This window comes from Salvia hispanica, chromosome 3, assembly GCF_023119035.1.
Source record: "Salvia hispanica cultivar TCC Black 2014 chromosome 3, UniMelb_Shisp_WGS_1.0, whole genome shotgun sequence".
Classification (NCBI taxonomy): domain Eukaryota; kingdom Viridiplantae; phylum Streptophyta; class Magnoliopsida; order Lamiales; family Lamiaceae; genus Salvia; species Salvia hispanica.
The window spans coordinates 284348-298446 of NC_062967.1; the positions used below are offsets into that span (position 1 = coordinate 284348).

At 34.7% G+C, this 14099-nt stretch overlaps 1 protein-coding gene across 1 annotated transcript; it reads left to right on the forward strand.

Moving 5' to 3' along the window:
• The first annotated feature begins 6085 nt into the window (after positions 1 to 6085).
• Positions 6086 to 13699, forward strand: LOC125216526 (respiratory burst oxidase homolog protein A-like). The gene is made up of 13 exons (XM_048118267.1): positions 6086 to 7112; positions 7202 to 7361; positions 7489 to 7537; positions 8642 to 8755; positions 10249 to 10671; positions 11498 to 11884; positions 11972 to 12067; positions 12154 to 12269; positions 12351 to 12518; positions 12593 to 12752; positions 12828 to 13022; positions 13089 to 13296; positions 13385 to 13699. Exons 1-13 carry the CDS (start codon positions 6467 to 6469, stop codon positions 13492 to 13494), a joined length of 2832 nt encoding a protein of 943 aa, XP_047974224.1. The 5' UTR covers positions 6086 to 6466; the 3' UTR covers positions 13495 to 13699.
• The last annotated feature ends 400 nt before the right edge of the window (positions 13700 to 14099 follow it).

Below are 14099 nucleotides of genomic sequence, written 5' to 3' on the forward strand. Positions count from 1 at the left end.
GGAATTTCCCCCACTTATTCAATTAGGTGTTTGGCCTACCAAACGATTTTCCACTCCTAGTGTGTATTGAGTCAAATTCTTTGCTTTTTCAAAATATTAATGCTTAGGCATGGGGAAACGGTTCTCGGTTCTTGATTAATCGAGAACCGAAACCTTAGTTTTTCGGTTCTCGGTTAACCGAGAACTGAAAAAATAAGGTTAAGGTTCGGTTCCGGTTATTAAGTTTAAGCTAATCTCGGTTCTGGTTCTAACTAAGAACTGAAAGGTTAGAACCGAATAACCGTTATTTTCTAAATATTTAATTTTATATATTTATTTTAGTTTTATTATTATTGTTTTAGAAAAATAAAAGTTAGTTTGATGAATGATATTGGTTTATGTTAGTTTTGGGCTTAGTTTTATAAACTTTGTTGGAGTTTTTGTTTTTGATGATGGAATGGAATCATGGTTTTTGTCCTTTTGATTTCACGACTTGTTACTGAATGTATTAAATTGCACTTGAGTTCGGTTCCTTCGTTGGAACCGATGACCGAACCAATCGGTTCCTGGAAGAACCGAACCGACAAAGGGTTCGGTTTCGGTTCTGGATTTCGGAAAAAATGGGATTTAGTTAACCGACTAATCGGTTCAGTCGGAACCGAACGGACCGAATTCCCACCCCTATTAATGCCACATTTTACATCACTTCAAAGAGTTATAAAAACAGTAATAAGCATGATGGAATATGATCATTTATGTTTTCATTAACCAATTTAGAACGATAAATTACAACATTAGAATTTGAATCAACGTTTTAAAAATAAAAATAAAAACGGAAAAAGGCCAGAAACTCACCAACTTTAAATCAAATAAATTCAATAAAGCTAAAGTTGATATCCACATATATTGATCATTGATCAATGTGAGCGTCTTTATGGGCCTATTTTCTTTAGCTTAATATATGAGTTTGGGTACTATATAGAGTAGTTTTTGTGGGCCTTTTTTCTGCAATTAATGGACCTTAATGATGAATGCACTGTTATCATCTGGGTCTTGGGATGCCAGAGCCCAGAAGTACAACTTCTTTGAGATGCCAACTTCAAAAAAATAAAAATAAAAAGGAGTATTTACTGAATTTTCAATATTTGCTGATTTTTCATCATAATTTTTATTTTTGAATCTAAATGTATAAATTTTGAATTATTCTAATTATTTGTCCAAAATTAATTATATCTATAAATTGAAGCTGGCCAATTCATCAGAAGTGCCAGTGTGACAAAAGTAGTAATAAAACGATGTTTTATGTAGAAGAAAGTAATTTATGCGTAAATACACGAACCTTCGATTAATGAATCAGAAATAAAACCTCAAAATTTATATTTTCATGCAAATGAAAGAATTAGGGCGATTCTGTTGACAATCCCTTATTTAATCACTATAGTTCCCAAAGTTAACTATAAAATATGCAATATTTCATTAGATGTTAATGGCCTTGAAGCCCACTACTTAATGACTAATTCTATATGATGTAGAACAGTTGAAATAGAAGCTCTAGAAATCTAATTCTTCAACCACCTTCAAATTTAATTGGGTATGAAATATGTTTTTAAAGTTTATTAATTATAAGCAGTATAATGTTCTACTTATTTGGTTTCCATTTATTCTTTCTCTCTTTTTTTATAATGAGCAGGGTAGAGCTTTTCTTATAGGAGATTTGTTTATGGATTGAGGTCTAACAAAATAAAAAGGCAGTATTCAAATACATACATCACTTTATTATATGTATATTTCTATTGATAACAATTGAATCTATATTTTATTATGCATATTAGTGTCATGATCATGGACTGCTCTCTCACTCTTTTGTCTGCCACATTGGATTGTAAGGCATACCTATTACCACATGTCTCTAATTTATGGTTCCCAATATCCAACTTCTATTTACCCTCTAAATACAAGTAATTCTTTTAATACTTGTAAGATACAAAAGGCTCATTTTTTTCTTGGGGTTATTAAACCAATCCACCACCAATGATTAATCAATCAAACTGCGTAGACTTTCGGATCCATCCTATATTTATTTTACTATCGAATGTGACTTTATTAAATAATTCTTTTCTTAGTAGTGGGATAATGGGATTTGGCCTCTTGTGACGTTTTCATTGAAATCATTATCATTATTTAACATATAAAGATAGCACTTAAGCCACCCTAAAAAAGGGAATAATGTATAGTTAACGGCATGTGTTTCCTGGAACTGAAGTCTTGATTTCATATTTGTCTATACCATTATCGATATATATAGTTTATTGAGAAATATTCATTTTATTTACATGAATGGTTGTGAAAAACAATGACTATTTATGTGGAGGAAAAAATAGGGGGAGATATTGATTATTGTCATACTACTTTTCTTCGAAATATTTTGCTAAGATATTTATGTTGGAAACCGCGTTAGCCCACACCTTTGATTATGGATTGTAGAGAGCAAAATTAAACACAAATCAATATTAGTACTATTATTAAAACTTTGGAATATAATTAAATGAAAACTTGAAATATTGTACAAACTCAAAACTATGATCTGGACTATTGAAAAATGTCAACAGATCACAAAAAAGCATCAACAGGAAAATGTCAACAGAATTTCAACGGTAGTCAATGATTGATGTTGTGTTGATATTGTGTTGACATTAAAATCCTAAAATTTTACGATGTGTTCATATTGTATTTGAACTGTGTTGAAACTGCGTTGAGGAGTTCTGAGTTTGTACAATATATAAGTTTGCATTTTTATCACTACCCTATTAACCCATATGTCAAAGTTTTGATCATCTATTTATCAAAGTTATATTAAGATTTCCTTATAAGTACGTGATACGACATTTCATAAAGAATAAATGTCCATTAATTATTAATATATCCAAAGTCCTATACCAACCCCCACAATTACCGATTTTCCAACAAGTAAGAAAAATAACATAATTATAAATAATTAATTTCTTTAATCTTGTTCATAGTCTTAATGTAATTAAAGTTGGTGAACATTTTCAAATTTTCTTTAGTTTTGCGTGGATGACCAATATTCATGGTTAGATCAACCTACATACTGTGTCAGGTCAACCCCATGCACTATCACTCTCTTCTAACTTTTACTCAAACGTAACACTAAATTTTCAGAAAAAAGGAAGAAAAATTAACACATACACACAGAGTAAATGGCATTGAATAAATTTTATGAATATATACATTACATAGGTGATGTACTAAAACGCCTAAACTAATAATCAATGGACAATCAATTTTATGGAACTTCTTTTTTTGTCCAACTCATTTGCTTCTTATAGTTTATATTCTAAATTGTTTTTGCATTCCTAATTCGTTACTTGATTTGAATGTTTTGTACCACGTCAAAAAGAAAAAAAGCTAAGCCACACCCTAATTTTTGTACTAACAAGTAATTAATTAATATGATTTTCCAAGTAAGAAAAGAATATTGGGGTAACTGAGATATATGATATCAAGACAAACAGAAAAGTTTGATATTAAATGACAGAACAATAGATTTATAGTCACTATCAAAGAGATGCCTCATAGTCAGAGGATGTGACTATGGTCGAATTTTTCTTTTGAATATCCGTTTTGTAGAGTTTATTGTACGTTACTTTAGAATAGTACTACTATGTTACTACGTTTTATTTTCACAATAATCACTTATATGCATATACTAATAATTCATTGTCACTAAACATCAAAATCATCAGTGGCAGATCCACACTACAATATGGAGATAATAGAAGCTAGAAGGATTGATCAAACTAAATAAAAAAAACTTGTTTCATATTTCAGCAGTATAATGCAATGCATATGGTAATATTCCATCAATTATTAATGGGGCCTTTGATTAATTAATTTACTTTTGGAGTCAATCTAGTTTTATTTTCGGTCAATCATTTCAAATCAGGAGTTGGTAGAGTTTAACGAGTTTTAGAAGCTTCGAAGGTGGGCCTATTAAGGCATCTTAGTCTATTCTTTGTCCATGAATCGATCTTCTAGAAGACCAAACCACCTACCAAAAATAATACTCCATCCGTCCACCTTTAGGAGTCTCATTTTTTGGTGGCACGAGTTTTAAGAAATGTTAAAAAAAATGGGTAGAAAAAAGCTAGTGGAATATGAGTCTCACTTGTATATATTAGTTTTAAATAAAATGTGAGTGAAATGAGTTAGTGGAAGGTGAGACCCTATATATCATTTATGGTAAAAGTGAACCGGGACTCCTATTCGCGGACAGACTAAAATGGCCAAACGAGACTCTTATTCGCGGACGGAGAGAGTAAGAACTAGAAAATTACCTTTTTTTTTTCAACTTCAAAATTTTCAGTAGAATTCATTTTTTCTAGTAAAATAAATCAAACATGTGGTTTTATTCTTAGGACAAAGCATATTTACATACGAGATGATCAATAAAGAGTATATGTATCACTCCTTTTGCTTGCCCCAACATAAAGTTATATGCAATTTTTTGTTTGTATTTTTGTTTAAGGGAGGCTTTTGTTTTGTCGACTATATAACTTGGAATAGAATAGTGTTGAATTGTAGTAAAAGATTTTGATATACTAATGAAGACTATTAAGTAACTTGGTTAAATACTATGTATTTAATAGTGTATGGTTGGAAAATTGTTGCTCTTATCAAATAATTGATTTATAATAGCAAGTGGAATTAGTTTTTATGACATTTTACCATTTTAGTTTAGAATAGTATATGGTGTTTTCATCCCATTTCACTGCACGTATTTTTCATTCCCGGCGTTAGAATCTCGCTTTTTGCTTGTCCATGGATGTGATCTCGTGCTTCCTCACATAAATGAACACATCCTTTAAGAGGTCAGATAAGAAAATTCGGAGCTCTCTTTTTCATCTTATTTCATGGCCCATTTCGTGTATTCTTTTGTTTGGACCGATTCTTGTATTACCTTGCTCATCGCTCTTCAAACTCGAAAAATAAAAAAAGGAATGAACTAATATTGCTACAAAGAACTTGCTTTTAAATTTAGGCCATTTGAAAAAATAGCTAGATTAATCAGGCCATATAGCGATCACCTAATTTGTTATATGAAGGGGGAAAAGTCTGTTTCAATCTTTCTAACTTGCAAGACTGGAATTCTATAAATTTGATATGTTGCATGAATATTTTTACGTGATATATATGGGTGCACATATATTTGCCACGAGGGGCCTTTTGGACCTTACAGCGGTAGTTGGTGAATGATGGAAATCAAGTGGACCTAACTTTAATTGAATAACATACTATGTAGTTATCTTGTGAGATAAGATATTCGCTTTTTAAATGACAAAACATCAATTGGAGAAATTTTGTTATTAATTTTATTATACACATGGTATATTCTATTATTCCACTTATGATTTCTTTGAATCCACAAGTAATAAAGAGAAGGGAATTCAAATAGTGGTGAACAGTAATATTATTATATATTCATATATCAGCTAATAATTTAATATTCACGTTTAGATATGCTGGTATGCAGGAAAAGATGCAGAAAAAGTTAGTAGGGCATATACTTTGAAAATATAATTTTCAGTGATTGAGATTATTAATAGGAATTTTTGTACAAAAATTTACATAATATTTAAATAAATTAAATAAATCTATAAAAAAAAGCTTGTATAAGGGCTTCATCCCCAATGCTCTCTCTATGTTAATACGAATTGGTTGAATTCTACAATCACATCAAATAATTGCAGATATTGTACCATATAAGAAATGCAAACTAACGTGAAATAGATTCATTTGATGACAAGCAAATATTTGCAGTTGATGGCATCATTTAAACGGTGAAGAAAATTACATCAATTTGATAAAGTTTCAACTTTAATAAGAATATCTAAGAAAAAATTGTTAAGAAAAGCAGATTCCCCCAGCAATTCTTTTCATTTTCGCCACCTATCAATTTCGTACTCCTTTTTAATTTTACCTTTTTATCCCTCTCACCTATATCATTTCTGTCTTTCTTAGAAGATTGAAGAAGTATCATTAATTTAATTAGTTAATCTCACAACTTAATAAAATGACATATCACTGCCCTTTCTAGCTAATACATTTGGAATCATTCTCTCCGAAATTGAGATGCAATTTTCATTGGAAAAATTGAAGAGGTTTGTAACAGAAAAGCACGACTTCAGCGTGTGACCTCTGTTTCCTTCTCCGCCTCTGCAGATTGCAGTCTCTTTCTCCATCCGTTTACCTCACCACCTTCGCCTTGCATGTCGTTTTACTTGGATTCCTCACGCGTTTTGCTCCTCACTGCATTTCCACTCCTTTTTATATTCACGATTATTATTTGGATTTAAATATTTGTTTTATCGGAGTCGTTTATTTTATTCTCCGTTTCTCAACTTCCCCCAATTTGTGCGAATTTTTCTTCGCTGGCACCAAAAATTGTTGTCGCATTTTTGTTGATTCAATGAGGGGAAACGGAAGATATGAACGCCGCTGGGGATCCGACACCGTACCCGCCGGAAATTTAGCCAGCGGAGGATCCTCGCCGGCGACGGACTACTCCGCCGATTCGGCGGCGAGCGCGTCGGAATTCGTCGAAGTCACGCTCGATCTCCAGGACGACGACACGATCATTCTCCGCAGCGTCGAGCCGGCGACGGTGATCAGCATCGACGGCAATGACGTCATCTCCGGGATCGAGACGCCTGCGCCGTCGTCGTCGGCGTCGCGATCGCCGACGATGCGGCGGAGCGGCTCGAACAAGTTGCTCCAGTTCTCTCAGGAGCTGAAGGCGGAGGCGCTGGCGAAGGCGAAGCAGCTGTCGCATGAGCTGAAGCGGTTCTCGTGGAGCCACGGCCACGCGTCGCGGATAATCTCCGGCGCCGGCGGGAACGGCGGATTGGACTCGGCGCTGGCGGCGAGGGCGATGCGGCGGCAGCGCGCGCAGCTGGATCGGACGCGATCCGGCGCGCACAAGGCGCTGCAGGGACTCAAATTCATCAGTAACAGCAGAAACAACCGCGTCGAAGCGTGGAACGAAGTTCAGATCAATTTCGAGAAGCTCGCCAAAGACGGTTACCTCCATCGCGCTGACTTTTCGCAATGCATAGGTTAATTCATTAATCGCCTTTCAAATTTTCTCGATTCACGAGATAATTTTGCTCTTTAATTAAAAATTTTATGTTATTTTTTGGAATAGGGATGAGAGATTCGAAGGAATTTGGACTGGAGTTGTTCGATGCATTAAGCAGAAGAAGAAGACTGAAAGTCGATAAGATCGGCAGAGATGAGCTCTACGAATTCTGGTCACAGATTACCGATCAAAGCTTTGATTCCAGACTCCAGATTTTCTTCGACATGTATGTATTCATTCAACTTTATTTAGTTAGCGATTAATAAGTCAATTAATTAATTAAACTACAGTTAAAGTAGCATTTATCCGTGATTATCTATCATTTTATTAATTAATTAATGATCGTGTTTCAGGGTGGACAAAAATGAGGATGGTCGGATCACGGAAGAGGAAGTGAAGGAGGTAACAATGATTAATTTGTTTTGTTAATTTTTGAGTAATCATTTTCTCTACTAATCAATAATGGGTAATTAATTAATCATCACCTTTCATCAATAACTTTAAATCAAGGAAGTGATAATTTGAGGAAAGCACATCTGTCAGATTCTGTTAAAACAATTTTCTTTGGAAATAATTAATTGGGTACACTGATATACTTTGGTAGTAGTAGTAGTAATTATTTGTAAATGTAAATATTACATTATTACTCCCTCCGTCCACGAAAATTTGTCTCAGTTTTCCATTTCCGCCGGTTCCCCAAAATTTGTCATTTCATTTTTATCAATTTTGGTAGTGGACCTCATATTCCACTAACTGATTCATACTCACATTTTATTATAAAATTAATACTATATATAAAAGTAGGATCCACAATCCACTAACTTTTTCAACTCACTTTCCATTACATTTCTTAAAACTCCTGCTCGGTCTATCCGGGACGAATTTTCGTGACGGAGGGAGTATTATTTAGTGACTGGATTTAATGTGATACTGCTATATTTGATCCAATCTATAACAAAAAGTTTCTTACCTTAAAGGATCTTTCGAGAGTGGAATTTAAAATCGGTTAGGGATAGGCGTGAAGGATGACCATAATGTATAATTTCCTATACCAACAACTCCAATATTTGCTTATATTATACTCCAGTATGTATTAAATAGTGGTATTAGATATGTAACATTGCTTTGCTCGGTCTGCTGGTTAAAAATAATGGTATGTCAAACTTATGAAAGGAGCACTAAATATGAGTTTAGTAGCAGAGTTGGTAAATACACTATTTTATCAAGATATACATGCAAATTGTGCTTCTACTTTTGTTATTTAATGAGATTCATTTATGTACACATATACGTCTCAACTCTCAATATATTTGAAGTTGAACTATATTTATGGTTATTGAGATAGTCAAAGTATGCTATGCCAAAATTCTCTAAAATACACCGACTTTTAAATAAAGATAAATAAATCAACTCCGGGGTTGGTGGGGGTAAACTTGGGAATATGAAAGAATGAAAAAAATGACAGTAAATAATTATTTACCATTTTCTTATTCTTTAACTATGTAGATTATTATGGTAAGTGCATCTGCAAATAAATTATCGAGATTAAAAGAGCAAGCCGAAGAGTATGCAGCTCTAATCATGGAAGAGTTGGACCCTGAAAGGCTTGGCTACATTGAGGTAACATACACTTCATGAATTTCATACAACATTAATTATTTATGTAACTAGTGATTGCTTCTTCACCAACCACATCACATAGAATGAAAAATGGTTGCAACTAAAATTATCATATTGGACTTTAGTTGCCACACCTATTATTTTTTTAGAAACAAGTAGTTAGAGGACAAATGACTGATTACATCCTCTTAACATTGCGATTATTGTGTTGTTCAACTATACACGTTGAATTAAATACCATATGTGTTACACATGTATAAACATTAGTATACAAATATTCAGTCTCTGAAATTTTTATAGCGGAGCCTTGTTTAGTTGCAAGTCAAATTAGGGGAAAATGATGATAAAATAGCTAAAAAGATGCTATAGTATAATTTAAATTAAAGTATGATTACATCTAAGGACCAAGAGTGGTTGAAAATATTAGTATGAATTTACCCTTAATTAACTTGTTTCGGCATAGTATGAATTGTCTACGTTGATAGCTCAACGACCCTACCTTTCGCTTAATGGCTGAGAGTAATGTATTTAACTTTTTTTGTGATAATTATCTCTAGTTTTAATTCTTGTCTCTCTTAATTAAGTTGGTCGGTTTTGTCGAAAAAGAGATAAAAAAAGTTTGCTGCTTATAGATTATACAGGTGTAGGGCATAATAGCCAGTGGGCTAACAGTTGTACAGTAAAATATTAATCCATGATTGTCATAGCACTCTTTAAGACAAGGAAAAAAATAGTGCTCCTATACTTAGTTTTGTTTTAGGAAATTAAGATAAAAAAAAAGTTATAAGTCAATTTGTAGCTATGGTAAATGGGTAATCTAGGAGTACCTTTCTTGCCAACTGTTTCTTTAAACAACTAATCAATTACCTAATTCCAATTAGATGATAAGGCGAAGTTAATGAAGAAAATTATAAAAAATGCGCAACTGGAAATTATATTTCCGTATTACGTAATGATTCTTGAAAAGTTAGCCGATGGCTTCACTTGTATTATTGATTTATTGTGGAGATAGAAATACCACACTCTACATATTTAAACACAAGTCCAAATTATGTAAGTGGTACATAGCTTGTTATAGTCTATTAGCATATATGTTCTCTTTATCTTTTTGAGGAAATTATAATTCTATATATTTTCGTCCATTAAATTGTCTTTTGTAGTCATTCAAGAATTCTTGCAACGAGACAAGAGAGATTCTTCAAACGAATAATATTGCATAACGTATTTAACAATAAGTAGAAATGACATGCCAATATAGAGCAAAAAGAAACAAGAATATTGTCTAATTGCAATTGCCCTTTTTCTATCATGAGACGACAAGCATACTTTTCGGTTTGCCCATGTGAACATTCTATTTTCCGGACCAGTAAAGCGTGTTTTCAGCACTCAAAAATATGGACATCAATCACACATTCACATACATGGTCCAAACATGATTGCATTTTGGCCATTTTAGGGTCCAAACATAATTTGGTGACACGTTGATGCTGCAGCTCTGGCAGCTGGAAACACTACTGCTACAGAAGGACACATACCTCAACTACAGCCAAGCTCTAAGCTACACAAGCCAAGCCCTCAGCCAAAACCTCCATGGCCTCAGATATCGAGGCCGGATTAAGAGATTAAGCACCAAATTAGTTTACTTCTTGCAAGAAAATTGGAGGAGAATTTGGGTGCTAACTCTATGGATTATGATAATGATTGGACTCTTCACGTGGAAGTTCTACGCGTACAAAGAAAAGAAGGCATTCATGATCATGGGTTATTGCCTCCTCACGGCTAAGGGCGCAGCAGAGACGTTGAAATTCAACATGGCGCTCATATTACTGCCTGTGTGTAGGAACACCATTACTTGGCTGAGGTCCTCTAAAATGGGCCATTTTGTGCCCTTTGATGACAATATCAACTTTCACAAGGTATGCATCTCTTTTGATCCACTCATTTGTTTTAGTTTTACACATTGGGTGGGGTCCCAGCATGTGAGAAAATACTTCATTTATACCATATCAAGACCATACTATTTAAGAATGACATGAGGAAGGAAATGTGTCCCAACAACCAATGTGTCATAAGCATCACCACGCTTGTTATATTTACTTGTTTTATACGTCTACATGTGGCCCCATAGATATGGACTTATGAACAAGTCAGCAGTGATTATTTCAATAAAAACAAATATCTCTACTTCTATTTTTCCACCTGAATTTACCAAGTCAACTGAGAATCTGCAGAGAAGTTTGACATTTGTTGTGGCTTTCTAAAGCGATTCATATACTGTAGCTTATGAGTTAATTTTTACAAAGTATGCAAAACATGGTTGATAATTTTATTCTTTCTGCATCAAGCTTTACTAGTTAGCTTTCCAAGTAAAATGTTCATGATATTCCCACCTATGCAACATATGTTTATAGGTTAAACAATATCAGCTAGTTTCCCTTTCATGATGCTTCTATTCTTTTAGCTTATTGTAAGTAAAACTGCTATTATTTGAATATGATAGTTCACTTTGCAATGTTATGTGGTAATCCTTATTAAGAAAGAAATGAGCAGTTCAATATTATTAGCAATGTTGCTTTTATAAGCTAAAAAGCAGGGGAGGAAAATGTTTCACATGGATATTGAATTGTTCAAACTTGAGAGCTGGATCATCGCAATGATACTGGCTTTCAACATTTTATGATTGAGCTGTTGCAGTCATATAAAGTATAATAGAGTTCTGAGTGTTTTCTTGGACAAATGCAGACCATCGCAGCATCCATTGTAGTTGGTATCATACTCCATGCTGGAAACCACCTTGCTTGCGACTTTCCAAGGCTTATACATGAGTCCGATGGCATATACAATGAGTATATGGCTCGTGATTTTGGTCGCCACAAGCCACAGTACATGGACCTAATTAAAGGGATTGAGGGTGTGACAGGGATTCTCATGGTGATCTTTATGATAATTGCTTTTACATTGGCAACACGGTGGTTCAGGCGGAGTCTTATTAAGCTGCCTAAGCCATTTGACAGGCTCACAGGCTATAACGCTTTCTGGTATTCACACCACCTGTTTGCTATCGTCTACATCCTGCTCATCGTCCATGGCACAAATCTTTACCTTGTTCACGACTGGTACAAAATGACGGTATGCATACATTAGCTAGACTTTAAAGCATCGTGATACTTGAACTGCAAAGGAGGTTAAAGCATTTCTATTTTTCTTACATTTCAGACATGGATGTATCTTGCTGTCCCTGTACTCCTCTATGCTGGAGAAAGGACCCTTAGATACTTCCGGTCAGGCTTCTTCAGCGTCCGGATTTTGAAGGTGAGCATGATTTGCTTAAGACAAATACAATTAAAGTTCAACTCAAGAAGCTAATTATTTATCTCTATTTTCCCCAACCTTTCCAGGTAGCCATTTATCTAGGAAATGTACTGACGTTGCAAATGTCAAAACCTCCACAGTTTCGATATAAGAGTGGGCAGTACATGTTCGTTCAGTGTCCGGCTGTTTCTCCATTTGAATGGTGAAATTCATTAACTTGCTATCATATTTTGTTAACTGTCAAGTTAGTTGCTGAAGCTATTGCTTTCATATTCACTACTAGGCATCCATTTTCGATTACCTCCGCACCTGATGACGATTATCTTAGCATTCACATAAGGCAGTTGGGTGACTGGACACAAGAACTTAAGAGGGTATTCGCTGAGGCATGTGAACCTCCTCTTTCTGGCAAGAGTGGGCTACTCCGAGCAGACGAAGGCACTAAGAAAAGGTGTGTTTCTCTTCCCAAAACATATGTGTAGAGATGTATTCCTCCCAAGAAAATTTAGTCTTCTCTGCATCCAGTTTGCCAAAGCTACTAATAGATGGACCTTACGGAGCTCCAGCACAAGATTACAGAAAGTACGACGTGCTCTTACTTGTTGGCCTTGGCATCGGAGCAACGCCCTTCATCAGCATCCTTAAAGATTTACTCAACAACATCGTCAAAATGGAGGAGCTGGCTGTAAGCACCACTTCTCACTATGGAAGGCCTTTTTTTCAATTTTCAGGATGAATATCTTTTCCTTTTATATTTCAGGATTCGATATCAGATTTCAGCAGGTATTCGGACCAGAGCACGGGCTCTATGGACTCGTCGATGAACAAGATTTCTCCTAAACGGAAGAAACCTGTAAGGACAACCAATGCCTACTTTTATTGGGTCACAAGAGAGCAAGGGTCATTCGATTGGTTCAAAGGCGTGATGGATGAAGTCGCTGAGCTCGACCAAAGGGTAATAATTAATGGGACATCTCCAAGTCATCTACAACAGTTCATAATTAATGATTTGATTTTTCAGGGGGTGATCGAGATGCACAACTACCTAACAAGTGTATACGAAGAAGGCGATGCTCGTTCAGCTCTCATCACCATGGTTCAAGCACTCAACCATGCCAAAAATGGCGTGGACATTGTATCTGGGACAAGGGTGAGAACACACTTTGCAAGGCCTAATTGGAAGAAAGTTCTTTCTAAGATCGGTACCAAGCATGCCAATGCAAGGATAGGTAAGTCCCTATGTTATTATGCATGCTATACCAAAATATTACTCAAATCGCATAGCAAAGTGATTGTGAATTGAACACTCTTGAGCAGGAGTTTTCTACTGTGGAGCACCGGTGTTAGCCAAGGAGCTAAGCAACCTCTGTTACGACTACAATCAGAAGGGTTCGACGAAATTCGAGTTCCACAAGGAGCATTTCTAATTTCCAAAGGAATTAAGAGGACAAAATATCCAAGTCTATAGAAGAAGTAGTAGTATATTACGTGACATTCTTGGCCTATCCTCTCCATTTCACAGAGCTTGAACGTAATAATATTTTGTATAGTTCTTGATAGGATAATAGAGTAGAGTTAATGAAAATGTATACGTACAAGTAATTGAGTATTTATAAAATATTTTATTAGTAAGTAGAGTTTCATGACCAAACCAAAAACTGGTGCTGGTTGGAAAATAGGCAAAGTTCTTTGATTCTTTTAAGATTCAAAGATCATGTACAAAATTAAAGTGATATTTACATGTAAATTCTTATATTTGGGCCTAATTCTTTAGGGTAGGATTATTAATCTCAAATACTCCCTCCGTCCCATTAAATATGCAACATTTGCTTTTCGGCACATGATTTTATGTAGTGTTGTTTTGTGAGTTAATGAAGAGAGTAGAGAGTATTATTTCCATTTTCAGAAACGTTTCATTTTTAATGGGACAGACAGAAAGGAAAACGTTTCATTTCTAATGGAACAGAGGGATCAGAAGCCCATAAAAAACAAGAAATCGATATACGTACATTCTAGTTCATAAACTAGATTA

Bases quoted from the DNA above. Each gene is read 5' to 3' on its own strand.
- LOC125216526 (XM_048118267.1), top strand. From the start codon at position 6,467: ATGAGGGGAAACGGAAGATATGAACGCCGCTGGGGATCCGACACCGTA. The intron at 12,068-12,153 runs GTGAGCATGATT...CAACCTTTCCAG, and splicing joins TCAGCGTCCGGATTTTGAAG to GTAGCCATTTATCTAGGAAA. The intron at 12,270-12,350 runs GTGAAATTCATT...ATTCACTACTAG, and splicing joins GCTGTTTCTCCATTTGAATG to GCATCCATTTTCGATTACCT.